Source organism: Lynx rufus, unplaced genomic scaffold, assembly GCF_022079265.1.
Source record: "Lynx rufus isolate CCGP_SWC_20201006 ecotype Redwood Valley unplaced genomic scaffold, mLynRuf1.p SCAF_9, whole genome shotgun sequence".
Lineage (NCBI taxonomy): Eukaryota > Metazoa > Chordata > Mammalia > Carnivora > Felidae > Lynx > Lynx rufus.
In genome coordinates, this window is record NW_025814897.1 from 55,966,205 (window position 1) to 55,993,903 (window position 27,699).

The 27,699-nt window shown below is 35.6% G+C and overlaps 1 protein-coding gene across 12 annotated transcripts in view; it reads right to left on the minus strand.

Moving 5' to 3' along the window:
• The window catches only part of EMSY (EMSY transcriptional repressor, BRCA2 interacting), an 89,529-nt gene that overhangs the window by 38,443 nt on the left and 23,387 nt on the right, over positions 1-27,699 (minus strand). For all 12 annotated transcript variants that reach the window (XM_047070767.1, XM_047070772.1, XM_047070761.1 and 9 more), the window contains 2 exons: positions 22,627-22,903; positions 9,951-10,205 (listed from right to left, as the gene is read on the minus strand). In XM_047070767.1, the coding sequence (XP_046926723.1) occupies positions 9,951-10,205; positions 22,627-22,903 (532 nt within the window). The remainder of the gene's footprint in view (positions 1-9,950; positions 10,206-22,626; positions 22,904-27,699) is intronic.

The window sequence follows — 27,699 nt, forward strand, 5'->3', positions numbered from 1 at the left end:
TTTATCAAAATGGACCTCAGAAAAGACAAGTATCTAAACAGACAAATTTCCTTAAAATAAATTTTTAGGAACTCCTTCCCCTTCACCACTAAATAGCAGGAGGCCCAGACAATTTCACAAGACAATTCTACAGTCCTGTAAAAAGAAGGTAATTACAATGTATTTAAAACCATTCCTCTTCAAAGTTCTCATCCTCAGGAAAAAAAAAAAAAAAAAAATTAGATGTTAACTCAATTTGTTGGGATAATATTTTATAATATATACATATATCAAATCATTACATTGTACACCTAAAACTAGATTAGCTCTGCTAATCTGCTCACCTAATGGAACCAGTAAAATGATAACCAATGAAAAGCTCTGGAAACAGTCCCAAGGACAAAAGAAGAAACATCTATTCAACATGTAGAAAAATTCAGTAAGAAAGGAGAGATCTGTGGTTTTTAAACCAAGATCTGTTCCTTATTACCCACTATGAGTGAGGCAAAGACTCCTCTCCAGAGGAGAGAACTTGACTTGCCTTGACTGCAGAACACAAAGTTTCCTTTCACTGAAGCTCCCTGTTGGAGGGCTTTCTTCTGAGGAGCAGCAGGACTTCAGCTTACCTCATCCTGGCCCCAGGTACATATTGCTAAGTCCCAGGCAAGTGATGTCAAGAGATGGGCGTTCCCTTCTTCTGACAATCCCCCAATTTGTGGAACAAAGGCTATACCTTGGACACAATGCCACTGAGAAAACTGGAGTCCTGATCACAATTGCCCTGCCTTGTGAGGTGGTGGTTCCACCAGCAGGAGAAGCAAGCCAAGAGGATAACAGGCTCCTGCCCAGCCTCCCACTCTTGCCTTCATTGAGTGCTCAGCTTCTAGAGCAGGGGTGTCATTCAGAGAGAGGCTTGCCATTGACCTTATTACCCCCAGAGCTCCAGAGCTATCTGAGGGTAGAAACAGGTAATTAACAGTTTGTAATCTCTTCCCAAAGGAACTGATTTCATTTGCAATAGAGCATGGAGAAGTTCAAGCTCTCGAGAACTGTGGAGGATGTGATGAAAGGCAACTGGAAGAAGATTTCTGGATTTAATAAAAATACAACCTAGATAATAGGCCAGACAGCTTACAGGAGAGAACTGAGACATAAATAAGCTGAGAGGAACCCTCCTATGGTCAGAACAAATACTAAAAGTAGACCCTCGGAACTATTCCTTCAAAGAAGCCACAATCAGGAGTGCTTGGGTGGCTCAGTTGGTTGAGCGGCTAACTCTTGATTTCAGCTCAGGTCATGATCTCACGATTCATGAGATCAAGCCCCTCACTGGTCTCTGTGCTGAGCATGGATTCTGTTTGGGATTCTCTCCCTCTCTCCCTCTCTCTCAATGCCCGCCCCCCCCGCCTTGTGCACTTTCTCTCTCTCCCTCAAAATAAACATTAAACAAAAAAACAAACAAGAATCCAATAATCAGCAAAGCTATCTTTCAGAAATGCAGTCAAAATAAAGTCTTTACCAGATAAACAAAAATGGAGAGAATTTGTTGCCAGCAACAGTGTGTTGCCTTACAACAGATTCTAAAGGAAGTTCCTTATAAAAAGGAGGAAAAAGAAACAAAACAATGATGTCCACTCTTGAAAGCTATTTTACTAGAGGCTCTAATGAGGGAAATTAAGAAGAAAAAGAAATACAAGGCATCCAGACTGTAACAGCAGCAATCATCTCTATGTAGATGACATGATCGTTTATATAGCAAATCCTAAGAAATTTACCTACAACTATTAGAACTAAATAATGAGTTCAGCAAAGGTGCAGGATATCAAATCAACAGAAAAATCAGTTGCATTTATATAAATTACCAATGAACAATCCAAAAAATGAAATTAACAATTCCATTTACAATAGCTTAAAAAAAATGCTTAGGAATAATTTTAACAAAAGAAGTGCCAAGTTTATACTCTAGAAACCACACAACATTGTTGAAATAAAGAAGGTCTAAATAAATGGGAAAACATCTCGTGTCCATGGATCAAAAGATTTAACACATCATTAAGATGGTAATACTCTTAAACTGACCTATACATTCAATGCAATCCCTATCAGAATCTCATTGGACTTCTTTATAGAAACTGATAAGCTGAATTCCAAAATTCACGTGGAATTATAAGGGACCCAAATAGTCAAAATAATCTTTAAAAAATAGAACAAAATAATAGTAATGACACTTCCTGGTTTCAAAACTTATTACAAATCAATAGTAACCAAAACAGTGTGACTGGCATATGCAAAGACATACAAATTAATGGAACAGAATTGAAAGTACAGAAAAAACCTACACAGTGGTCAACTGATTTTCAAATGGGTGCCAGAACCATTCAATGGGGGCGGGAAATGGTCTTTTCAACAAATGGTACTGGAACAAATGGATAGCCATATGCTAAAGAATGAAAATGGGAGGCTTACATCATAACAAAATTGACTCAAAATGGATCAAAGACCTAAAGTTAAGAGGTTAAACTATCAAACACTTAGAAAAAGATACAGAGATAAATCTTTATGATCAAAGGTTTGGTAAAAGATTCTTAAATACGACACCAAAAGCACAAACAACATTAAAAATAAAGCGGACCTCACCAAAACTAAAAACTCGTGCTTCAGGGACCCCTGAGTGGCTCAGTTGGTTAAGCGTCCAACTTCAGCTCAGGTCATGATCTCACAGCTCCTGAGTTGGAACCCTGTGTCGCGCTCTGTGCTGACAGCTCAGAGCCTGGAGCCTGCTTCAGATTCTGTGTCTCCCTCTCTCTCTGACCCTCTCCTGCTCATGCTCTGTCTCTCTCAAAAATAAATAAACATTTAAAAACATTTTTTGTAAATACTTAAAAAAAGGGGTGCCTGGGTGGCTCAGTCGGTTGGGCATCCAACTTTGGCTCAGGTTATGATCTCGCAGTCTGTGAGTTTGAGCCCCGCGTCGGGCTCTGTGCTGACAGCTGACAGCTTAAAGCCTGGAGCCTGCTTCAGATTCTGTGTCCGTCTCTCTCTGCCCCTCCCCCGCTCTCACTGTGTGTCTCTCTCTCAAAAATAAAAACATAAAAAGAAAAATTTTAAATACTTAAAGAACTTGTACTTCATAGGGCAATCATCAAGAATGTGAAAAGACAACAAAAAACAATGGCAGGAAATATTTGCAAATCATATATATAACAAGGGTTTAATATCTAATATATATAAACTGAAAAAAAACTCTTTACAACTCAATGATAAAAAGACAAATAACTCAATTTAAAAGTGGGTAAAGAGGGGCGCCTGGATGGCTCTGCTGGTTGAGTGTCTGACTCTTGATTTCAGCTCAGGTCATGATCTCAAGGTTTGTGGGATGAAGCCCTCTGTCAGGCTCTGTGCTGACAATGTGGAGCCTGGTTGGAATTTTCTCTCTCGCTCTCTCTTACCCATCTCTGACATGCGCACACACGTGTTTTCTCTCTCTCTCAAAATACATAAACATTAAAAAAAAAAAAGTGGGCAAAGGATGTAAATCTTTCTTTCTTTCTTTCTTTCTTTCTTTCTTTCTTTCTTTCTTTCCTCCCTCCCTTCCATTTTCTTTCTTTTTTCTTTCTTTCTTTCCTTCCTTCCTTCCTTCAAGGAGGATAAAGGGCCAATATGCACAGGAAAAGATGCTTGACATTATTAGTCATCAAACAAATGCGAATCAAAACCACAATGAAATACCACTTCACACAAATTAAGAGGGCTAGAATCTTAAAGTCAGAGAATAACAAGTATTGGAAAGGATGCAGAGAAATTGAAACCCTCATACACTAATGGTGGAAATGTAAAATGGTGTAGTCATTTTGGGAAACAGTCTGTAGCTTCTCAAACAATTATACATAGAGTTACCATACAACCGGGCAATCCCTCTCCAAGGTATATACACAAGAGAATTGAATACCTAAAAACTTATACACGAATGTTTTCCACAGAATTATTCTTAACAGCCAACAGGCGGAAAAAATCCAAATGTATATCGATGGACAAATGGATAAACAAAACGGGAAATATTATTTGGCCATAAAAAGGAATGAAGTACTAATACATGTGTGAATCTTGAAAACATTGTTAAGTGAAAGAAACCAGTCACACGAGGCCACATATTATAGGAGACCATTTATATGAAAATCTAGAATACAGAAATCTAGAGATAGTAGATTAGTGGTTGTTTAGAGCTGGAGAGGTTGCCTTAGGGAGTAATGAATGATAGCTAAAGGTTACAGAGTTTCTTTTTGAAGTGATGAAACTGTTCTAAAATCAACTGTAGTGATGGTCACACATATCTTTGACTATACTAAAATACCTTACTCTGGATGGGTTATTTCAATGGTATGTGAATTATATCTCAATAAAGCTGCTTTTAAAAATTCCAGAGTATTTTTAAAAAGGAAAAAATTATCATTCTTTCTTGAAAACACACATAACATTAAACTAAAGCCTAATAAAGACTGAACGCAAAAATAAAACTACAGACCAACTTCCCAAGACTACCAATACATTGTATTATTAATACCTCATACTAGGATAAATTCCAAAATATTTAAATATGAAAAATGTGACCTGTGACTAAAAATCTAGAAGCGGTAAAGATTACACAGATAAATTCAACTATATAAAAACAAAAAAGATCTACACAGAAGTCCCCACAAATAAAGTCAACAGACAGACAAACTTGGAAGAAAATCTCTGCAAGTCATGAAACACACAAAAGTCTTGCTAATTACCCTAATAAAATTCCCAGAAATTGATGAGAAAAATACCACAGTAGTGGTATGAATGAATGCAGACTGTACACAAAAACATATAAATAGTTGAAACATACAGTTGTTCAAATTCATGCTCGCTATGAGAAATGAAAATAAAACAACACTGAGAAGATGAAATACTTAAGTATAAAACAAAACACGTACAAAATTTGTACTGTACTGTAAAACACTGATGAAAGAAGTGAAAGAAGACCTAAAGAAATGGAGAGACACACTGTTCATGAACTGGACAACTCAACACAATTTCAATTCTTCCCAAACTGATCTGCAGGTTTAATGGAATTTCTAGGAAAATCCCAGTAAGGTTTTAGTACACACAGGAACATTTAATCTTAAATTTATATAGAAAGGCAATAAAACTAGCATAGCTAGAATAATTTTGAAATAGAAAGATAAAGTGGAAGAAATCACTCTATATACGTTACAGCTTACTATATAGCTATAGTAAGAGAGATAAACACAAAGATCAATGGAACAAATGGAGTACCTAGAAATAAACCTACACATATGCCAAACTGATTTCTAACAAAGACGCTTTGCAAAACAAGAGTTTTGAGAGCCTTTTCAACAAAGGGTGCTAAAGCAATTATACCCACAGGCAAAAAGATAACCTTATCTAAACCCCACACTTTATACAAAAATTAACTCAAAACAGATCATGATTTAAATATAAAAAATAAAACTATGTGACTCTTAGAGAAAAAAATAGAAAAATGTTAAAACCTAGAACTAGGCAAAGTTCTTTGAGTTGATACCAAAAACATAATCCATAAAAGGAAAAATTAACAAACTGGACTGAATCAAAATCTATTATGAGTGAACAACCCAGAGCTATTATTGGGATTTTGTTAATAACACATTCCTCCTATAACTATGTTGGTTAGATTTCTTAAAGCAGTCATGGCATAAGACTCCACAACTGAGGAACTGAAGACTCACGGGGAAAATAGGGTTAAAAGACTAAGGTTTGAGTCACTCTAGAAAAGCTTTTATATTAAAAGTATTTTTACATGAAGTAAGAGAATCCAAACAACATAATATATAATATCTTACAGTTTTTATTAGCCATACTAGATTTTGTATAATTAACCATACCTTGCTCCCCAGAAATTTTTTAGTATCTCCCACCACTCCTATTCAAAGAGATGATTACAAATTCACTTTTGGAATAAGATAAGCATTACCCTGATACCAAAACCAGGCAAAGACACCAGAAAAAAAATTCTGATGAACATGGATGCAAAAATCCTCAATAAAATACTAGCAAACTGAATCCAACAATACATTAAAAAAGTCATTCACCACCATCAAGTGGGATTTATTCCCTGGGATGCCAGAGTAATTCAACATTCGCAAATCAATGTGATACATCACATCAATAAGAGAAAGGATAAGAACCATATAATCATCTCAAAGATGCAGAAAAAGCACACCATCCATTCATGATAAAAGCCCTCAGCATAATAAAGGCCATTATGTGAAAAACCCACAGCGAACATCATCCTCAGTGGGGAAAAACTGAAAGCTTTCCCTGTAAGGTCAGGAACAAGACAAGGATGTCCACTCTCCCCACTTTTATTCAACATAATACTGGAAGTCGTAGCCACAGCAATTAGACAACAAAAAGAAATAAAAGGTATCTAAATCGGTAAGAAAGAAGTCAAACTTTCATTATGTGCAGATGACATGACCCTCTGAAAAACTGCACCAAAACAACAGCTAGAACTGATAAACAAATTCAGTACAGTCACAGGATACAAAATCAGTTTATAAAAATCTGTTGCATTTCTAAATACCAATAATGAAGCTGCAGAAAAAGAAATTAACAGAACAATCTCATTTATAATTTCACCAAAAACAGTAAGATAACTAGCAACAAACCTACCCAAAGAGGTGAAAGACCTATACTCTGAAAACATAAAACACTGATGAAAGAAACTGAAGACACAAAGAAATGGAAAGACTTCCATGCTCATGGATTGAAAGAACAAATATTGCTAAAATGTCTTTACTACTCATAGCAATCTGCACATTTAATGCAATCCCTATCAAAATACCAACAGCATTTTTCACAGAACTAGAACAATCCTAAAATTTGTATAGAACCACAAAAGATTCCTAATAGCCAAAGTAGTCTTGAAAAGGAAAAAAAGCAAAGCCAGAGGCTTCACAATGAATTCATAACTCAAGTTATATTACAAAACTGTAGTTATCAAAACAGTATAGTACTGGCACAATAGAGACACATAGATCAATGGAACAGAATAGAAAACTCCAAAATAAACCCACAATTATATGGCCAATCAATCTTTGGCAAAGAAGGAAAGAATATCCAATGAGAAAAAAGTCTCTTCCACAAATGGTATTGGGAAAACTGGACAGGAACATGCAAAAAAATAAAACTGGACCACATTCTTAAATCATACACAAAAATAAATTGAAACAAATTGAGGACCTAAATGTGACAACTGAAACCATAAAAATCCTAGAAGGGAACATAGGCAGCAACTTCTTTGACATCAGCTGTAGCAACTTTTTTCTAGATAGGTCTCCTGAGGCAACGGAAACAAAAGCAAAAATAAACTTGGGGACTACATCAAATTAAAAAGCTTCTGCACAGTGAAGGAAACAACAAAACTAAAAGGCGGCCTACAGAATGAGAGAAGATATTTGCAAATGACATATCTGATAAAGGGTTAATATCCAAAATATATAAAGAAGTTCTAAAACTCAGTACCGAAAAATCAAATAATCCAATTAAAAAATGGGCAGAAGACATGAACACTTCTCCAAAGATATCCAGACAGCCAACAGACACATGAAAAGATGCTCATCGTCACTTATCATCAGGGAAATGAAATATCTCCTCACTACAATGAGATATCACCTCATGCCTGTCAGAATGGCTAAACTAAAAACGCAAGAAACACCAACTGTTGGTGAGGATGTGGAAAAAAGAACTTTTGTGCACTACTGGTAGGAATGCAAACTGGTGCAGCCACTGTGGAAAACAGTATGCGAGTTCCTCAAAAAATTAAAAAAAGAACTAAAAAATTAAAAGAAGAAAATAAAAAAAAGAACCCTAGGGTCTAGTAATCACACTATTGGGGGTTTTTAACCAAAGAATACAAAATCCTAACTGTAAAAGGATACATGCACTCCCTCCCATGTTTACTGCAGTATTATTTTCCATAACTGTGGAAGCAGCCCAAGTGTCCACTGATACATGAATGGATGAAGGAAGTGTACAAACACACACACACACACACACACACACACACACACACACACACACAGGAATATTATCCAGCCATAAAGAAGAATGAACTCTTGCATTTACAACATGGATGGAGCTAGAAAATATAATGCTTAACAAAATAAGTTAGTCGGAGAAAGATAAATGCTGTATGATTTCACTGAAATGTGGAATTTAAGAAACAAATCAATAAAGGGAAAAAGACAAACTAAGAAACAGACTGTTCATTATAGAGAACAAACTGATGGTTACCACAGCGGAGGGAGGGTAGGTGGATGGGTTAAATAGATGTTGGAGATTAAAGAGTACGCTTGCTGTGATAAACACTGGGTGATATATGGAACTGTAGAATCACAATATTGTAGACCTGAAAACTAATATTACACTGTATGCTAACTAACTGGAGTTAAAATAAAAACTTAAAGAGGGCACCTGGGTGGCTCAGTTAAGCGTCTGACTCTTGATTTCAGCTCAGGTCATGACATCATTGTTCATGAGATTGAGCCCCTTGTCGGGCTCTATGCTGACAGTGAGGAACCTGCTTGGGATTCTCTCTCTCCCTCTCTCTGTGCCTCTCCCTGCTATCTCTTTTTCTCTCTCTCTCAGAATAAATAAATACACTTTAAAATAAAAAAAACATAAAACCTCTTTAAAAATAATAATAAAAACTTAAAAAAAAAGAAATCCCGCCACTTGCAACAACATGGATGGACTTTGAGGGCATTATGCTAAGTGAAATAAGACACAGAAAGACACACACTGCATGATCTTACTTATATGTAGAATCTTTTTAAAAAAATGGATTCATACATATAAAGAATATTGGTGATTGCCAGAGGCAGGGGGTGGAAAGTTGGCCAAAATGTAGTCAAAAGGTCTAAGCTTCCAGTTATAAGGTAAATAAATCCTGAGGATGTAACATACCGTATGGTGACTGTAGTTAACAATACTATAGTTACTGCAGTAACTATACCGTAGTAACTGTACTGTATTTGAAAGTTGCTTAGAGAATAAATCTTAAAAGTTCTCATCACAAGAAAAAAATGCGTAACTATGTTTGATAATGGATGTTAACTAAATTCATTGTAATCACTTTGAAATATATAAATAAATCATTATGTTGTATATCTATAAGTAATACAATGTTGTATGTCAATTATATCTCAAAAACTAATAATAAAATATTCCCATCAAAAACCAAAACAAAGCTGAAAATGTTGGCATCTTCCAAATGCTTCTTCTACTACCAAATAAAGTCCAGATTCATTAGAGGAAAAAAAACCATCCACTTTCATTTCTTAAAGATGTACCTATTAACAGTCTTTTTAATTTCCCTGTGTTTGAGCCTCCACCCTACCTGCCTTTTTATTCAATACTTTTATGATTCAATAACTTCAAATAATTGATTCTTACTTCTGAGTTCCCACTGCCCTGGAGATGCTTTCAGTAAACTGCTAAACCGTTATTCCACAAACCACAAACTTCTTCTCTGTACACAATGTCCTACAATCTCAGCACCTCTGCTTGTACAATTTTAAGCCAAATTCATAAAATGGCATTCTAACACAGAACTCTCCAGACTAATTTTTCAACTGCCTACTTTCTATAATCCCAATGCATCCAGAGTATAATTCTAAAAACTGGGTTGTTTCCTCAGCTTCTTTATCTCCCTGGAGAGTCCAGGGGAAATAACTGCTACGGCTGAGCAAACTGCTTTTTTTTCTCATTTCTATTCCCAAGCTCCAGTTCTTTCTACATATGTATTTCCAACAGGAGGCTCTCAAAATATATTTTAGAATTAAAATTCTGGGGCTTGAGGAAACTATATCCATGTAAACGAACAGTCTTCAGAGAAGTAGCGATTGGGGAAGAATTACATATTGTAAACATTTTCCAGTTACCTGACTCCTGTTTGATTTGAATGGTAGGCTTGATACCAGGTGGCAAAGGAGACTGCTGAGGCTGTTGCTGATGAGATACTGGAGCAGGCTGGGCCACCTGCTGCTGGGTCTGTTGCTGCACTTGATGTAACTGCTGCTTAGGAGACTGTTGATGCTGTTTAGGAAACTGTGCAAGAATCTGAGTTGGGGCACCCACTAAACTTTTGGGGGAAGGAAGTCTGGTCGATGCCATTTTGATCGCTGATGTAGATACGCCTGTAGAAGAGTAAGGGGAAAAGAACTTATTTAACAGTAAAGCATACTTAAAGATACTTCTTTTTAAAATTTTTTTAACACATTTAAAAAAAATTTTTTTTAATGTTTATTTATTTTTGAGAGAGAGACAGAGCATGGGCAAGGGGGACGGACAGAGAAGAGGAGACACAGAAGCTGAAGCAGGCTCCAGGCTCTGAGCTGTCAGCACAGAGCCCGACGCGGGGCTCGAACTCACGAACTGTGAGATCATGACCTGAGCTGAAGTCGGACCCTCAACCGACCGAGCCACCCAGGCGCCACTAAGATACTTCTTATACTAGGTAAATCAATAAAAACAATGACTTATTAAGCACCTATTAAATGTCATATATAACATATGGTATTTTATATATTCGCTGTACAGTCCTCAAACCTTGCAAGGGAGGCATGATTGCTCTCACACTCAAAAAAACTGATTTCCCTTGGTGGACAGTTAGAATGAAAGAAACACAGAATCAGGAAGGATATTCACACATGTCTCTCAGGAAATTTTCTGTTAGAAAATACAGGTTCTTAATGTGAATAATAAAAGAATAGTCAAACTAAGTTTTGAATTTTATTTGTAATACATTTTTTTAAATATTACTTTTCAAGTTCTGGTAAGTCAATTTAAACAAGACATGAGAAAATATCTCACACTGAAACATTCATCTTTTGAACTTTTCAGCATGACAAAGTAGTTTTTCTAGGTCTCATTTCTGATAATCTATAAATTAAAGTCATTTCTTGAGAACTCTGTCATTAAATAATCTGTGAAAATTACAAGTGGGCGTACTCAATACATCCACAGAAAAAAAATTCTTTTTTTTCACATTTATTTATTTATTTATTTATTTATTATTTATTTATTATTATTATTTTTTTAATTTACATCCAAGTTAGCGTATAGCACAACAATGATTTCAGGGGTAGATTTCTTAACACAGCAACAAAATTCTGATTGATATAAGGTAGTAAGACATTGCTTCTTAGTATAATGCTAATATTAGCAGTATGCATAGGTAAGGAGTACCAGTAATCAGTAATTTTCTTATAATTCTTCAACAACTCAACAGGACTTTTATCTGTAAATGAATTAATTTTCCTAATGCCCTGGAATATAACTCATCATATCAACTTTTTGAGCACTGCTGGAATGAAATGAAACTCATAAATAGCCGAATTATCAAATTCTTAGGCTATTTCACACCTTCTTCTTTCACACCCCCAACATGACAATTACTTTGTATTACAGAAAAAATTTTAAATACCATTCTTATGTAAAATGCTTGTGGAGAATGATAAAGACAGAAAAGATACCTTGAAAAGTGATTCTGACTCCTAGGACCTCAGCTTCCCCCATTTGTTGAATTGCCCTACAAGTCTCCAAGCAAGAGACTGTTGCTGTGCATATCAGGTAAAATCACAGATTGAGGACTGACAGGCAAAAGGTGTAATTAGAATCCCCTGGAGGGCTTAACTACATTACTTACACATTCTCCCACCTCACTCAACCCTATCCATCCCCAAATACTAATATTTTGGTGACATATGTGTGTTATACTGCTTAGTTGTGCTGAACTAGATTATCTCTGGAGCCCCATTCAGCACCAACATTTTATGATTCAAGGAGCATAATGTTTTATACGAGTGACAGATAACTATTTTTAAAAGCTCTAACCTTTATATTGAATTTATAATGAACTCTTGTATTAACTGTGGTAAATTGTGCACATGAGAAACTCCCTATGTTTTCCATATAGTTTTTTATGGTAAAAGTATCTGGTATAAAAGTAGTCAGGATAACTTTAGAATCAGAGAATTATGTTCACATTGTACCTTCAACTCACAAACACATTAACAGCTGTATGATCTGATTAAAGTACTTAAACTCTCTGAGTATGTGTTCATTCAGTAAAAACTTACTGAGCATACACCTTATGGTAGATCTTCGGGAAACTAAATTGTATCCATGAAACAGTCCCTACCTTCAGAAAGGTTACAAGAGAAGATAATCAAATGATTATACAGATTTACCATTACAAACTGTAATAAATGCTATTTTTGTTTTAACAAGTAGAAAATTCTCTTTATTTTGTCCTTGCTTCCCAAACAATTCAGTGCTAAAGCCATCAGCTGGTACAACACAGCTAAGCAGAAGAGTGGCTTAGCATGAAATGTCAGAGCCCATTGCAGAAACTGGACTAGCATGGAAGTCAATAAGATGAGGAGGGTGTCAATGCTGGAGAAACTCAGGGGATACCATGCATATAGCTTTAGAGCCCAAGTAAGATACAGAGGGGTTCCATGAGTGTGAGCCACCTAATAGTCTCAAAGCTTGAGCAGAATGTCCACAGGAAGGGGTGGCTAAGGTAAGGTCAGAACCCAAACTAAGTGAAAAGGTCTTCTGGATGGGAGGGCAGCCTGCCATAGGTGTCAGCCTGCCTTAGGTGTCAGTTGAGTAGGGTGAGAGTGGCATCCATGCAAAAGGGTGACATGGGCAGGGTGTCAGAAACAGGTGTGGTGATGCAGGACTTTGCAGAATGTCAGAGCCTGAGTGAAGATAGGAAGGCATATGCAAAAGCATAGAGGTGGGGGCAGTAACAGCAATGACAGACTGGCTGCATACTGGGAAACTGACAAAATAAGTACATATATGAAAGATAACAGAAATTAGGTTTTTTACTATCAAAGAAGGGAATGGAGAAAACTACAGTTGTTTAATTAAAATTAGACATAGCAATATGAACCCATAGTTTTCCATATATAGAAATAAATATAGATGTAAACATGTGAGTGTGAATATAAATGTACACACAGGTGCTTTTGCACGTGTACACATACACGCATGCCCATACTTGCACACACACACAACATAGTAGTAGCATATCTAGCACCGAGATTTTAGCTTCTAATTATCACTTTCCATGAAAAGGAATCACGGTTCCTTGGAAAAATGGCTCACCCAGGGCTAGAGTAGGAAAAGTACAAGACGCGCTTGCTAAATATAAAAGACTTTTTACTCCTTGTATGTAATTTCTTTAAAAGAAAATTGTTTAAAGCAAAAATAGTCAACAATGCAATCTGGGACTTATAACATATAGAATTTAAATGTAGGACAACCATAGCACAGTATGAGAGAGAAAAAAAGTATACTATTCTAAGATTCTAATACAATATAGGAAGTGGTATATTACCTGAAGACAGGCTGTTATAAATTAAAAATCCATATTGTAAGCTCTAGAGCTCAGTTCTCAACTAAGGGCAGCCTGCCCCCTCCTACCCCCAAAGCTGGCAATTACTAAAGACACTTTTCACGGTCATGACAGGGGGTGTGCTTAGTATCTAGTAAGCAGAGGTCAGAAATGCTGTTAAACATCCTCTAATGTAGAGGTCAGCCTTTCATAGCAAAGAATTATCTGGTCCAAAATGTCCATAGGTGGAGGTTGAGACCCAACTCTAGAGAAACTACTTAAAAAGTATATATTAAAAAAAGTAAATATACACACATGTATATTTAAGAAGCCAACAGAGGACATAAAATGGTATCCTTTTTAAAAAAAAAAAATCAATAAATCTAAAAGATGAGAAAAAAGGGAAAAGGAAACAAAGAACAGAGGATGAATAAAAAACAATTACCAAGATAGTAGACTTGAACTCAATCATATTGATAATTACATTAAATGTAAATGGACTAAATAATTCAATTAAAAGGCAGAGATGGCCAAATTGGATTAAAAAAAAAGACAACTATACAATGTTCATGAGATGCATTTTATTTATTTTTTATATGTTTAATTTTGAGAGAGAGAGAGAGAGAGCGCGCGCGTGCGCAAGAGAGTGTGTGTGAGCAGGACAGGAGCAGAGAGGGAGAGGGAGAGAATTCCAAGCAAGCTCCACACTGTCAGCAGAGCCCGATGCAGGGCTGGATCCCACCAAGTGTGAGATCACAGCCTGAACTGAAATCAAGAGTAGGACACTTAACCAGCTGAGCCAACCCAGGCACTCCAAGAGATGCATTTTAAATGCAAAGGGCGGATGGGTTAAAAGTAAAAGGATGAAAAAAGATATATTGTGCAAACACTAATTATAAGAAACCTGGAGTGGCTACAGAAAAGGTAGACATCAAAACAAGAGGTATTACCAGAGAAAAAGAGCAACGCTTTATAATAAAAAGAAGGTCATTTCATCAAGATACCAAAGTCAACTACACTTCAATAATAAAATTTTTTTTTAAGAAAGACAACAATCCTGGGGCGCCTGGGTGGCTCTGTCAGTTGAGCAGCTGGCTTTGGCTCAGGTCATGATCTCACAGTTTGTGAGTTCAGGCTCCACTTTGGGCTCGCTGCTGTCAGTGCAGAGCCTGCTTCAGATCCTCTGTCCCCTTCTCTCTCTGCCCCTACCCTGCTCACTCTCTCTCAAATGTTTCTTTAAATAAACATTAAAAAAAAAAAAAAGAACAACAATCCTAAATGTGCATGCATCTACCTAATAGCAGCTCAAAATACAAAAAATAAAAAATGACAGTGTTAAAAAGAGAAATGCACAAGGCCACAATTATAGCTGGAGATACTTACACTCCTCTCTCAGTAAGTGATATTATAAGCAGACCAAAAAAAAAAAAAAAAAAAAAGATAAAAGATTATTTGAACAATTCTATGAACCAATTTTATCTTATTGATGTGTGTAACATAAGACCAAGTGAAAAACTAATTGTTCTAAAATCATTTATTAAATAATCTAATGCAATATACATGCTTGGTTGTCTGATTAATTTTTTTTCCTCCTCCTTCCTCTTTTCTAACAAAAACCTATTTCTCCTCTCAAAAGGATCTACCTTCCTGGGCACTGGAATGTATTTTTATGGAAGGCTGGCCCCACGCCAGCTCTAAAGGGCAATTTCTAATTGATCTCATAAGTCAGTCATGATGGCCCCATTCCTCTCACCAGGGATTACTTTAGGCTAGGTGTATGACAGTTGTGGCCAAAAAGACATGAAGGGAATCTTCTGGGAAAGGTTTTCTCTTTCCTAAGAGAGACTCACAAAAGGGGACTGTCTCTTATTCCTTTGCTGGTTTTTGTATATGCATGTGGTAATGGAATTGCTGCACTCATGCTGCAACCACGATATGAGCTACCTGAGAAAAAAGCTGATACACCAAGGAAAGAAGAGAAGAAAGGTGAAAAGAAATTTCTTGATATAACCTAACTGGAATTTCTCTGCCTCTGGACTTTTACTTTTATGAGATAATAAATTTTCTTCTTTTAAAAACCACTCAGTCAGATTTACGTAAAGTAATTTAATTACTTATCGAATTTTGTAATTCAACTTATATATTAATAATCCAGGGCTCTGTAAAATTTATTAAACATCTGAATGCGAAAGAATATAGACTGCTGTGAATACCACTGACATAACAGTCCACATTTGGAGGAATTAAATATAGTTCAGGCCACACTGGTAATTCTGAATGAACATGAAATACTTAAGAGTCTTAACATGAGCCCCAAAGAAAGTGAAGCCCAAAACACATCAAAATACCAAAGTCATACAAGTGAAGGGGAAAGAAGATACATAACTGTAGGAATATTACCTGTGTTTTGTCTTACAGAGATTAAAGGGGAAAAAAAGGTATTAAACAACTGGCTAGTTAAATATTATGCCATTCAAAAATTTGTTTAATCTTAGAAGTTATACTCCCTCGCCCCCATTTTTAAAAAAAAATTTTTTTTTAACGTTTATTTATTTTTGAGACAGAGAGAGACAGAGCATGAAGGGGGGAGGGGCAGAGAGAGAAGGAGACACAGAATCGGAAGCAGGCTCCAGGCTCCGAGCCATCAGCCCGGAGCCTGACGCGGGGCTCGAACTCACGGACCGCAAGATCGTGACCTGAGCTGAAGTCGGACGCTTAACCGACTGCGCCACCCAGGCGCCCCTCGCCCCCCATTTTTTATAAACAGGAGGAACAAAAACTTAATAGTGGACACATACTAGTGAACTATTCCAAGAGGATATAGTTCAGGGAGCTAAAATATAACACTTAGCAACCTCTATAAAAAAAAAAAACAACTGCAACCTTTTGATTTGGTAATCCTGCTCCTGAAAGCTGGTTCTGATAAAAGAGAGGGTTCAATTAAATTCACAAAGGTGTATAGGTAAAAAAGGCTACAGGTAGATCTCTAACATCAAAATCTGGAAATACACCAAACATCCAACATTAAAAGAATAATTTAATAAACTGTAATAGTAATAGAAATATTAAATAGTATTGAAAAAAATTAGGATAGTTTAGAAAAATAGAAGAATGTTATATGGAAAAATGTATGATTCCAAATGGAAAACAGGTTTTTTTTTTTTTTTTTTTTTTTTTTCAACGTTTATTTATTTTTGGGACAGAGAGAGACAGAGCATGAACGGGGGAGGGGCAGAGAGAGAGGGAGACACAGAATCGGAAACAGGTTCCAGGCTCTGAGCCATCAGCCCAGAGCCTGACGCGGGGCTCGAACTCCCGGACCGCGAGATCGTGACCTGGCTGAAGTCGGACGCTTAACCGACTGCGCCACCCAGGCGCCCCAGAAAACAGGTTTTTTATTCCAAATAAATAAAAAATATTATTCAAATAGGTAAAAAGGCATTAATAAATACATAAAATGAAAAGTGCTATTGTGATAGAGTGGTAGGATTACTGATGGACTTTTGTTCACTAAAATCATTTAATCCATTAATACTTTTAGGATTTAAAAAATTTAAATGATACACAAGGACCACATTTGAATTGACGGGGTTGAGGAATTTCCTAAGGAAAGGGTTTCATGAAACAGAAATGGAAAACAGGATCTGCATTCAGGATGAGTCTAAAGAAAATAAATACAGTGAAGAGAAGAGCAGTATTTAGTGGATACAATTGAAAACAATATGTTATTTAGGTTAAAGTGGGGTCAAGGACAGAAAATAAAAGGTCAGTGGAAGACAGACACAGTATTGGGTAAATAATTCATGAAGTCCACAAAAGAATATGAGGAGAAGAATGAGACGAAAGAAAATTTCTCTCACCAAAATATGAGAAAAGACAATGGCAATAGGATTTAACTGAAAAATAGGTAGAATAAAAGGTAGAAAGGTCACAGTAATCAACCTGTGTAATAAACAATAGCCTACTTTGCCTTAAGAGGAACAAGATTTAAGAGATATAAATCATATAGATTTAAGAGATAACAAAAAAAAAGCTATGCAATCTACAGGAGAAAAAAGGGGAGGAATCAAATATGAAGCAGTCATCTAAAATAAACTACTTCATTCTATACACATAAGGCATATTTTAACTACCACCTTTTTTGGTATTACCAGCACCAGACTTATAACTACCAAATAAAAATTCTCTCTCCCAACACTAAAGTGTCCAGGTGTCTATATATATGTTACCTTTTATCAAACAAAGAGGGAATATGATATATACAAATTTGCTTACATATTTAAAAAATGGAAGGACAAATAAGAAACTAACTAAAGGAAAAAAAGGTTACCAATCAGGGAAGGACAAAACAGGGTGTAAGAACCATAAATAACAGACAGATTTCTAAAAACACACCTTGTTTTGTGGATTTGACTCTGGAACATAAACTTCTATGCAATTATAAATTACGGAAAAATATTTTAAATTGCAATCAGTAAAAACAAAACAAAATGAAACAAATTAACCTAACCATATATTAAATTAGAGGTTAAGTATAAGGAAAAAGGTCATTTCAAGTGACTTTAAAATACACTAATTTGACTATATATCCTTAGTGAGGATATCCTAAGAACGAAAAGAACCATAATAATCTTAAATTCTGTTCAATGATTGTATTGTTAGTCATACTGATTTTGTTATTCTGAAACTATTATATATTACAGGATAAATCAAATATATAACTTTACTGTCAGAAACCAGGATTTTCAGTAAAAGGAGAAAAAAGATACAATTATACAAACAAAAACAAAGAAGTTAAAAATCCTTAATTCTAAATTGGAATTGATAATCAGTATAAACTGATGATGTATTTCCTCCTTAAAAAAAGGACTCTAGTTCTGTCCACAGAAAAGATTTAGAAATAATGACCAATCCAGTAGCAATGATCATCCCCATGGTGCCCAGACTATGGTATCTAAACACCATTTCTCACTAAGAAACGAGGGCTCCTTAAAAAATGTATAATTCCAAATCTGGGGCAGAAAATGTAGAAGATGAACCCAGAACATCTTGTCATATAACAAAATAAGGGCTATTAAGGACTACTGTGGTTGTGTCAAAAGAATTTAGGAACCAACTTGAAGAAATTCCCACTGTAATGATGGGAAAATTTGAGCACCAAAATTTAATATCTGCAACTGAGGTGCCTGAGTGGCTCAGTCGGTAGAGCATCTGACTTCGGTAAGGTCATGATCTTGTGGTTCGTGGGTTTGAGCCCCATGTTGGGCTTTGTGCTGACAGTAAGAAGCTTGCTTTGGATTCTCTGTCTCCCTCTCTCTCTGCCCCTCCCTTGCTCATGCTCACTCTCTCTCAAAAATAAATAAGTATTAAAACAAAGAATATCTGTAATAGATTAATAGACATGAAAAATCTTAACATGGAGAAAAAAAATTTCACTGATCACTGAACCTACTCATCTGAAAACAAAAAATAGAAGGAAATACTCAGGCATTTATCCTGCTTTTCCTATATGAACTATACTCAGAGTAACCAATGGTAATAAGGCAAAGTTCTTCTTTAAGAATTCCACCTAATAAATGAAGAAAATAAAGATAAAATACATTTTGCAAATACCAATAAAATAATGACTGAGGCAAAGACTATCAATAGCTGTTTTAATAAACAGTTGGTAATACTTATACCTACTGATCAATGTTAGTATTGTTAAAGAAAGAAATCAGACATTACGTGCCTCCTAAAGGGATACAACAGGAAGTACACGATACCACTTATAAAATGTTTAATCCCCCATCTCCAAAAACAATCAGACTTAAATCTGATCAAGCTTCTGGATTAACTACTAGTTTTATAGAAATACATGGAACAGGAAAACTTTTTGAACCATATCATGGGGATAAACATCAGCAAAACCCAGACTATGGGAAACTCTCAGGAAAAATGACCGATTTCTTCAACAAATGAATTGCAAAGGAAAAAAAAAAAGAGAGACTTATTAAGTTAAAAAAGACATAACCATATCAATCAATATGTGGACCCTGTTTGGATCTCAATTAAAATTTGGGGGGGGGGAGCGCTTGGGTGGCTCAGTTGGTTAAGCATCCAACTCTTGATTTCGGCTGAGGTCATGATCTCACAGTTCATGAGTTCGAGTCCTGTATCGGGCTCTGTGCTGACAGTACAGAGCCTTCTTGGGATTCTCTGTCTCCCTTTCTCTCTGCCCCTCCCCTGCTCACGCTGTCTGTCTTCTGTCTTTCTTTGTCTGTCTCTCTCAAAATGAATAAATGAACTTAAAAAAAATTTTTATGACATAATCAAGAAAATTAGGAGAAGAATTGAATATTTTATTATATCAAGAAATAACTGTTAAAAATTCTAGGTGACAGTAGCACTGTGAGTTGTGATCTTTTTTTAGGGATACATCAGTAGAATTTATAGCTGAATTTATGTAATATCTGGGATCTGCTTCCAAACACTCCAGGTCAAGGGTGTATGAAGAAAAACAGTGGATTCAGGTGAAACAAGACTGACCATATTCTGCCCATCTCTGAAGCTGGGCAATGGGCACATGCAGGTTCATTTTACTAGTCTCTCTACTTCAATATGACTGGAATTTTCCATAATAAAAAATGTTTTAAATTTTCCTTTCTTCTAGATAACAAACTCAAAATAACCATTCTAATCAGAAGAATTTTCAGAATTCCCATATTATAAATATTAAGGAGTTCCTTTTCCTTCCCAGAGCATAAGCCAATCATACACAACCTCCCTACGCCCTACCTTTGGAACCACCTCTATACTTATAAACATGGAATCACCCGCCAAGTTACTGCTACTAAAACTCTTACCCACTCCACCACCAGCTGCCTCTACAAGAATAACCAGAGACAGATACATCAACTCTAAAACAGCCTGTCTCCTGTCTCCAGTCTCCAACAGAAGCAGACACTGAATGCCCTTGTTTCCCAGGTACACACAGAGAAGCTGCTACAGAAGCCCTACAGAAGCCCTATAGTTTGAATGACAACTCCAGTCTGTATATTACCACTTCCACTAACATTTATCTTTTTTAAAAGAAAATGACAACTTTTTAGCACTAATAAGTAAGTTAAATATCTCAAAGGCTCAAAAGAATCATGTAACTATATGATTATCTACATCCTTGAGTATCTACATTCACATAGTTTACTTTTATAGCTCTCATTATCTATTGAATTTCAGTGAATTTCCAAGAAATCTCTGAGAAGCCCTGTCCAGCTCCCCTATGACTACTTGAAGCTCAAAAAGATATAGGATGCTAAGAAGCAAAAGAGAAAACAGGAAGTCCAAAATTCCCAAGAGTTTCAGAGGATACCTGAAAAAAACAGAGTGAAAAACAGAAGCATGGAATATTCATTTTGCCTAAAGACATTTTATTAGTAGCCAAGAGAAATACCCCTTTTATTTAAAAAAATAACATGTTCCTTTGAAGAACAGTAATATTTCTAACAGTACAATAAAACTTCAGCAAACTGTGTGATGAGTACTGGAAGAGAAAAATGTTTATCATTGGATGACAGTTTTGACACAGGTGTCACCCAGGTGCAGAGACAGGTGGCCTTTCCTTCTCTCATCTTCAAATTTTAAAATAATGAATTTGGATCATGTGTGCAACCAACATTTTCAATAAATTTTCTGTATAAAAATTCTTTCTATTTTTAATAATGCTATATTATAGTTTACTGCTGTGCAAATAGAGAGGTTGGAATTTTTTTAATTACTTAAAGTAACAAAAGAAAACTTCAAGCCTGCTATTTTCCTATTGTTGATGGAGACATTAAATAGGTGTTAGAGCCACGAAACAATGACAGATAATTTCATATCCTAGCATTAGGGCTGTAAAGAATACTGACTGCATCGCATCTACAGTATAGCCTCTTCCTTGCCTACACAGTTATACAGAACACACTAAACATTACTAAAACAATTATGAAAAATACTTGTGTTTTTCCTATTCTAGTGCTTATATTCACTACTAGTTCATAAACTAGGATATTTCCAAGTCCCACTCTATCTTAGGTACATAATGTTCAAGTAAAACTTAATGAAAATGAATACTAAGTCCCATTCTGTATTGCTTCTGTGCTCCCCTTGAGAGATTACGATGATGGGTATGAATTCTGTACAGTACATGCTTCTCTCCCATCCCCACTTTAAGATTCATTAACACTAAGAAGAAAATTTCTGACAGTGTGCTATTTGCCTTTCATAGGGAGAAATACAAGGATATGAAAGAGAGCCAAACTTATTTAGGCTAACATGGAATTGAGATTTCTACATTTCCTTTCCTCTGCTATTATTAAGCAGCAATGGTCCTTCAGTTCAGTCTTAGTTCCCCTTAATATCTCCCATCATCCACCAATAGAGAAAAATTTAGGAGACTGGAGAAAAGGTGAATGCCATGTCCCTAAAATCATCCTCTTCCTCCTGCTTCTTATCACTGGGTAACTTACTCGTAATGTTCCTCTGAAAAACCTTGAGTAAAATATGGTTGACTTAAACAACAGAGGTTTGAACTGCATTGGGTCCATATACACATAGATTTTTTTTCGATAAATACAATATGATAAATGTATTTTCTTTTCCTTATGATTTTCTGAATAACATTTTCTGTTCTCTAGCTTACTCCGCTGTAATACAGTACATAACTGTGCCTCTAACCCCTACGGTACTCAAAGGTCAACATTGCAATTTCAAGTTCTTCTTTTAAAAGTTTCATTAGAGGCACCTGGCTGGCTCAGTCAGTACAGCATGTGACTCTTGATCTCAGGGTTCTAAGTCTAAGCCCCACGTTGGTTGTAGACATTACTCAAAAAATAACAAAACTCTTTTAAAATAAATAACAAATAAAACCTTCATTCTATTCAAGATATTTGCTTATTATGCCTTTGAAATCTGTTGTGACAGAGTTAACCTACATTTTGTAAATGTTAATTGCCTAGGTGACTAGGTACTATGCATGTGAATAAAAATATCTTGGAGTAAGCATGTTACTAAAAGAAAATAGTAAGCAACTATCTTGACATTCTCAAACTAAGGGAAGAGGAGTGGTAAATTTCTGATATAAAAGCAGGGACCTTCATACCCAAAGCAGAAAAATACACTCACATGGTTTTCTTCAAAATTCCCATATATACCACAGGGACAGAATTACATGGTGGATCACCACTCACCTTGTGCTACTGTTGACATGACCACTGATGGCGTGGAAGAAACCACAGCTGTTACTGCAACTGTACTAGGAATAGGTGATGGTGTAGAACTGCTGCTGCCACTGCTGCTACTACTGACCAGGGAGGACTGTGAAGCAGTTATAACCACTGGTGGCTTCTGGGTTGTGGAAGCAATGACTGATGTCGGTACAAGCTTAGTGACTGCTGCATAGTTATGGGATTTGGAGAGAATGTTGGGCACGAAGGTTGAACTTGGTGATGTGGTCACTATAATAACCTAAGGAAGGAAAAATAAGTTATTTTCATGAACCTACTATACTGCTAATGTATCTAGGCCCATAGTTACACATAATTCAAAAATAGCTTATGAAATACGAAGAAACAATTCATCAAAGAGAAATCTACAGCTAAAAATACATGAAAGCTTTTCTTTACTAGTAATTATCAAAATGTATTTAAAAGAAAAAACAATTTTACCAATGAAATATTTTTAAAAACAACATTCGATGCTGTAAAGATATGGTGAAATAAGCATTTCAATATACTACTTAGGGAGTATAATGGGCACAATCTTTCTAGAAAGTAATTTGGATAATCATTCCTTTATAAATATTTGTTGAGCATCTACTATGTGCCAGGCATGGTTCTAGATGCTGGGGATAGTGGAATGAACAAAACAGACAAAGCTCATACTTTCATGAAGCTAAATTCTAACAAGTAGGGAGGGAAACAATAAACAAATTAGAAAAGTAAATATATGTCACGTAGAAAATGGAAGAGACAATAAAGCAGGGTGGGAAAGAAAGCATATTGGGAGCACTGTGTTACTTTTTATAAAGTGTTCAATAAAATCTCTCTGATAAGGTAATATTTGAGCAGAAACTAGAAGGAGTGTGAACAATGTTGCCACCTTGAGGAAGTGCATCCAATGGCACAGAAAGCAGCAAATAAAATGGCCCTGAGGCATAAGCAAGCTTGGTATAGTCAATAAACTCCAAGGACCTAATGAACAGGATTAGAATTTATGACAGAGAAAGTAGCAGGAGATAGAATCAAGGAAGTCACGGGGGACTAGAGGATGTAAGCTCCTGTTGATACTATATACCCTTGGTAGATTATGATGAAAATGGCACTTTATCTCTATAGTCTCCCTTCCGAAAACCCAAAACCCTAGTCTAATCATGAGAAAAACATCAGACAAATTCCAGTCGTGGGGCATCCTACAAAATATTTGACCAATATTCTTCAAGACCGCCAAACAAGAGAAGTCTGAGAAACTTTCACAGCCAAGAGGAACCTAAGAAGACATGACAAGTAAATGTACCGTGGTATCCTGGAAGAAAAAAAAGACAATAGGTAAAGAAATCTGAGTGAACCATGGACTTTAGTTAATCTTAATGCATCAATACTAGTTCATTAATGATAACTAATGTACCATGCTAATATAAAATGTTAAGAATAGTAGAAACTGAGTGCAGTGTATATGAAAACTCTCTGTACTATCCTCTCAATTTTTCTGTAAATCTAAAACAGTTCTCAAAAATATTTTTCAAAAAGAATTATTACTCTATCTGCTAGATGAAAAGTACAGTAGGGAAGAGGGAGTAGAAACAGGAAGACAAATAAGGACATTCCTGGTTTAAACCAAGAAGAGAGGATCACTGGCTGCAGAGGTGGTGAAAAGGAAACAGATTCTAAATATATTTAAAGGTAAAACCAACAGGATTTGCTCATATAGCTTGATACAGGAAACGGAGGGGAAAAAAGAGGCAGGAAAGAGACTTCAAGGTTAGCCTGTATGGCTGGAAAAGTTTCAGACATAGGGAGGCAAAGCACTTCAGATGAGAAAGAACAGGATGGAGCAAAGGAGAAGCAGCTTGATGTATTAAAAAACAGAAAGAAAGCCAATGTAACAAAAAGCATATAGAGCAAGGAGGGGCTGGCAAAGGAAGTAGGGGCCAGATCAAATTTATAAGCCATAGTAAAGGATTTAAATTTTATATTAAGTACAATAGGAAGCCATAGGAGAATTTTAAGTGGGGAAACAACAAAATTTGATTTATATTTTAAAAGATCATTCTAGCTGCTATGCTATTCCAGCAAGAATGGAAGCAGTGAGACTAGTAAAGAAACTACTGCGGTAGACCAGGAATAATAGAGGCTGCTTGGACTGGGGTGTTAGGAGCAGAAATAAAGAGAAGTGATCGCATTCAGATTATTTTCAGAGGTAGTCAATAGGACTTGTTGACGTAGGGAAATGGTAGGCCTAAGGAAACTAACGAAATCAAGATGAACTCCTAGAGCTAATGTGCACTAGCTAATTTAAATCTCCCCCAAATCCTATGACACGGATGCTATTATTATCCCCATTTTACAGTTGAGGACATAAAAATAATTTACAAATCTATAGTATCACAGTTTTATTCTGGGGGACTATAATGGTGGTATGGTGATACCCAAAACAGAGCAGAGTGTCTTTTTCTTCTTTCACCAAAATTACCTCTACCTACCTAGGGCAGAAAATTGTTTTAAAAAATCCAAAGAAATTAAGGGAGAAATTCTCTTTTATTTTCCTATTAGTCCTAAAGAAGGCCCAATGTTAAATCAGTCAAAATTTACTGAGTATGTCCGTACTCAGTACCTACATATCAAAGAAGCTTTGACTATATCATCATTATGTATTTGTAGTATCACAGAGAATTATAAGATGTAACTACATTAGCAGTTTGTTAATTATTTGATGAATCAAGAGAGATATCTAAGTCTTGACAAGCAAACACCTATACAAAGTTGACTAGGATACTTCTACACAGACTTGATCAGCAAATACCTATACAGCATTATTATGAAAACAATCATAAACCACCACATACACTGAGAAGAAGTAGACCAATATGGTAAAAAGTCCAGAAGTTTAAGAATCAGATGAGCCTGAGCTTAATCCTGCTGCGGCCACTGACAAATGGCAGGCCCCTGGACATGTTAAAATCTCTAGGCTCCAATTTTCATCTATAAAATAGGGATAATAATACCTACCTTGCAAATCATTACAAGGATTGAACGAGATAATGATGTGAAGCATCTAACATAGTGCTAGGCACATAGCAGGTGGTCAATATTTGGCGGTCAGCAAGCAGTAGTTATTAGCTTACTATTACTACTTAATAAATGTTAAAAAGATATTAGTAAAGGTATTATAGATCAATTCAATCTGGAAGTATATTGTAATGTACTCTATTTTTGTTTCATTAAAAAAATGTTACATAGCTTTCCCTCAAATTCTGATACCCTGCAGAATCCAAAGAACTCACAGCTACTACCACAGTCAAACCAATTGTAGTGGTAATGGCAATCAGGATTCACATTTGCCAATTCTGAACTAATAGTAGTAGCTTTCTGGAACAGCGTTTATAAGGACTCTGTGGCACAGATAAGGATTCACCAAGGCTTGGCAGGAAAGTATGCCACAGTCAATTAGCAATGTCTGTCATGGATAAGGGAAGGGGAAGTATTCACCCTTGTGTCAAATATTTCCCATTTTAAAATTAGAGTATGCATGTAGGCTTCCAACATTAAGACAAAATTTCAGCAAAATAAATCTAGAAGTCTTTAAGAGCATGTTTTAGGTTATAGATACAAATGATAAAACATATTTTGAGATTTCAGTCTGAATGTTAATTTCTGATCTGCAAAGGGGTTATCCAAAATTAAAGATCCACCTTAATGAAAATTTACTTGTACTTTTAAAGTTACTTATTACAACAGGGGAAATAAAGGGATTTTGAAACCAAGTGAACCAAACAGTGTTTATTCAGGCCATAATTCAAATTACTGACCTTCTAGCACTCACAAAAACTCCTTAAGAGTGCTGGGACTTGCACCCTAAGGATAAAATGAAAAATATCAATCAAGCACGTGAAAGCATAAAGCTATATTTTGTTGCTTTGTTTATATAAGTGCTGTACCAATGTTATACTTAAAATGAAGGCACCACATTAACATAGGTGGAAATTTGTCTATCCTGAAAATATATGACCTATTTGAATTTGAATCAAGTCCACAAATTCATAAGTAATTATATTTAATATAAAAGTCACTTTACCTAAAATAATTCCTAAGTTGACTTACACAGGATTTATGAGAAATCCAAGGTGAATGCAATAATGAAAACAGCCTTACAGAGATTTCAAAGAAATCCAATTACCCAGCAGAAGGAAAAGAAAAAAAAAAAAAAAAACCCAAAATCACAAAGAATATCTCTTAGTGCTACCACACGCTGCTTGTCCAAAAAGCAACAAAACTAAACAGCATTGAGTATACATGAAGTAAAAGAGTAGAGTTTTGCCTCCAGAACATAGTAGATACTCAGTAAACATTTGTGGAATGAATGAGTCTTATTTTTAATTTAATTTGTTTTAAATGCTTATTTTTTAGGTACAGTAGGACAAATCTAAGGTTCTGAGCTTGGAATCTCATGGTATGGTTTATACAGGACTTTGGAGATAAATATGCCCTCTAACAAGCATCATATGTCTGATGACCTCAACTATCCATTCTCACTTGGCAATTCAGAAGCAAAAACAAAAATAATGAGAAAGTCATTAAACAAAAAAAAATTGCCAACTTTACTTACTGGTGAGCCTTCCATCTTTTACAAGTATTTTTATATATGTCTACCAAAGAAGATTGGAAAGTTAGTAATGTTAGGTGACATTTACTAAGCATTCATCATATACACTATGTTAAGTACTTTCCATGAATCATCTCATGTAATTATCTTGATAACTCTAGGAAGTAAGTTCTATTCTTTGTTTTTTAAAAACCTGAGGCTCAAGACAGGTAGCAGAGCCAGATCTATTTATTCATTTTTTCATTCATTCATTCAACAAACATAAATTAAGACCTTCTATATTTCATAACTATTCTAAATACTAGGGAATACAGTGATAAACAAGATAAAGTCCCTACCCTCAACATCTACTCTATGGAAGAAACAGAAAATGAACAAATATGTAATATGATATTAACGAGAAATAGAAAATGAACAAATATGTAATATGATGTTAACTAGTT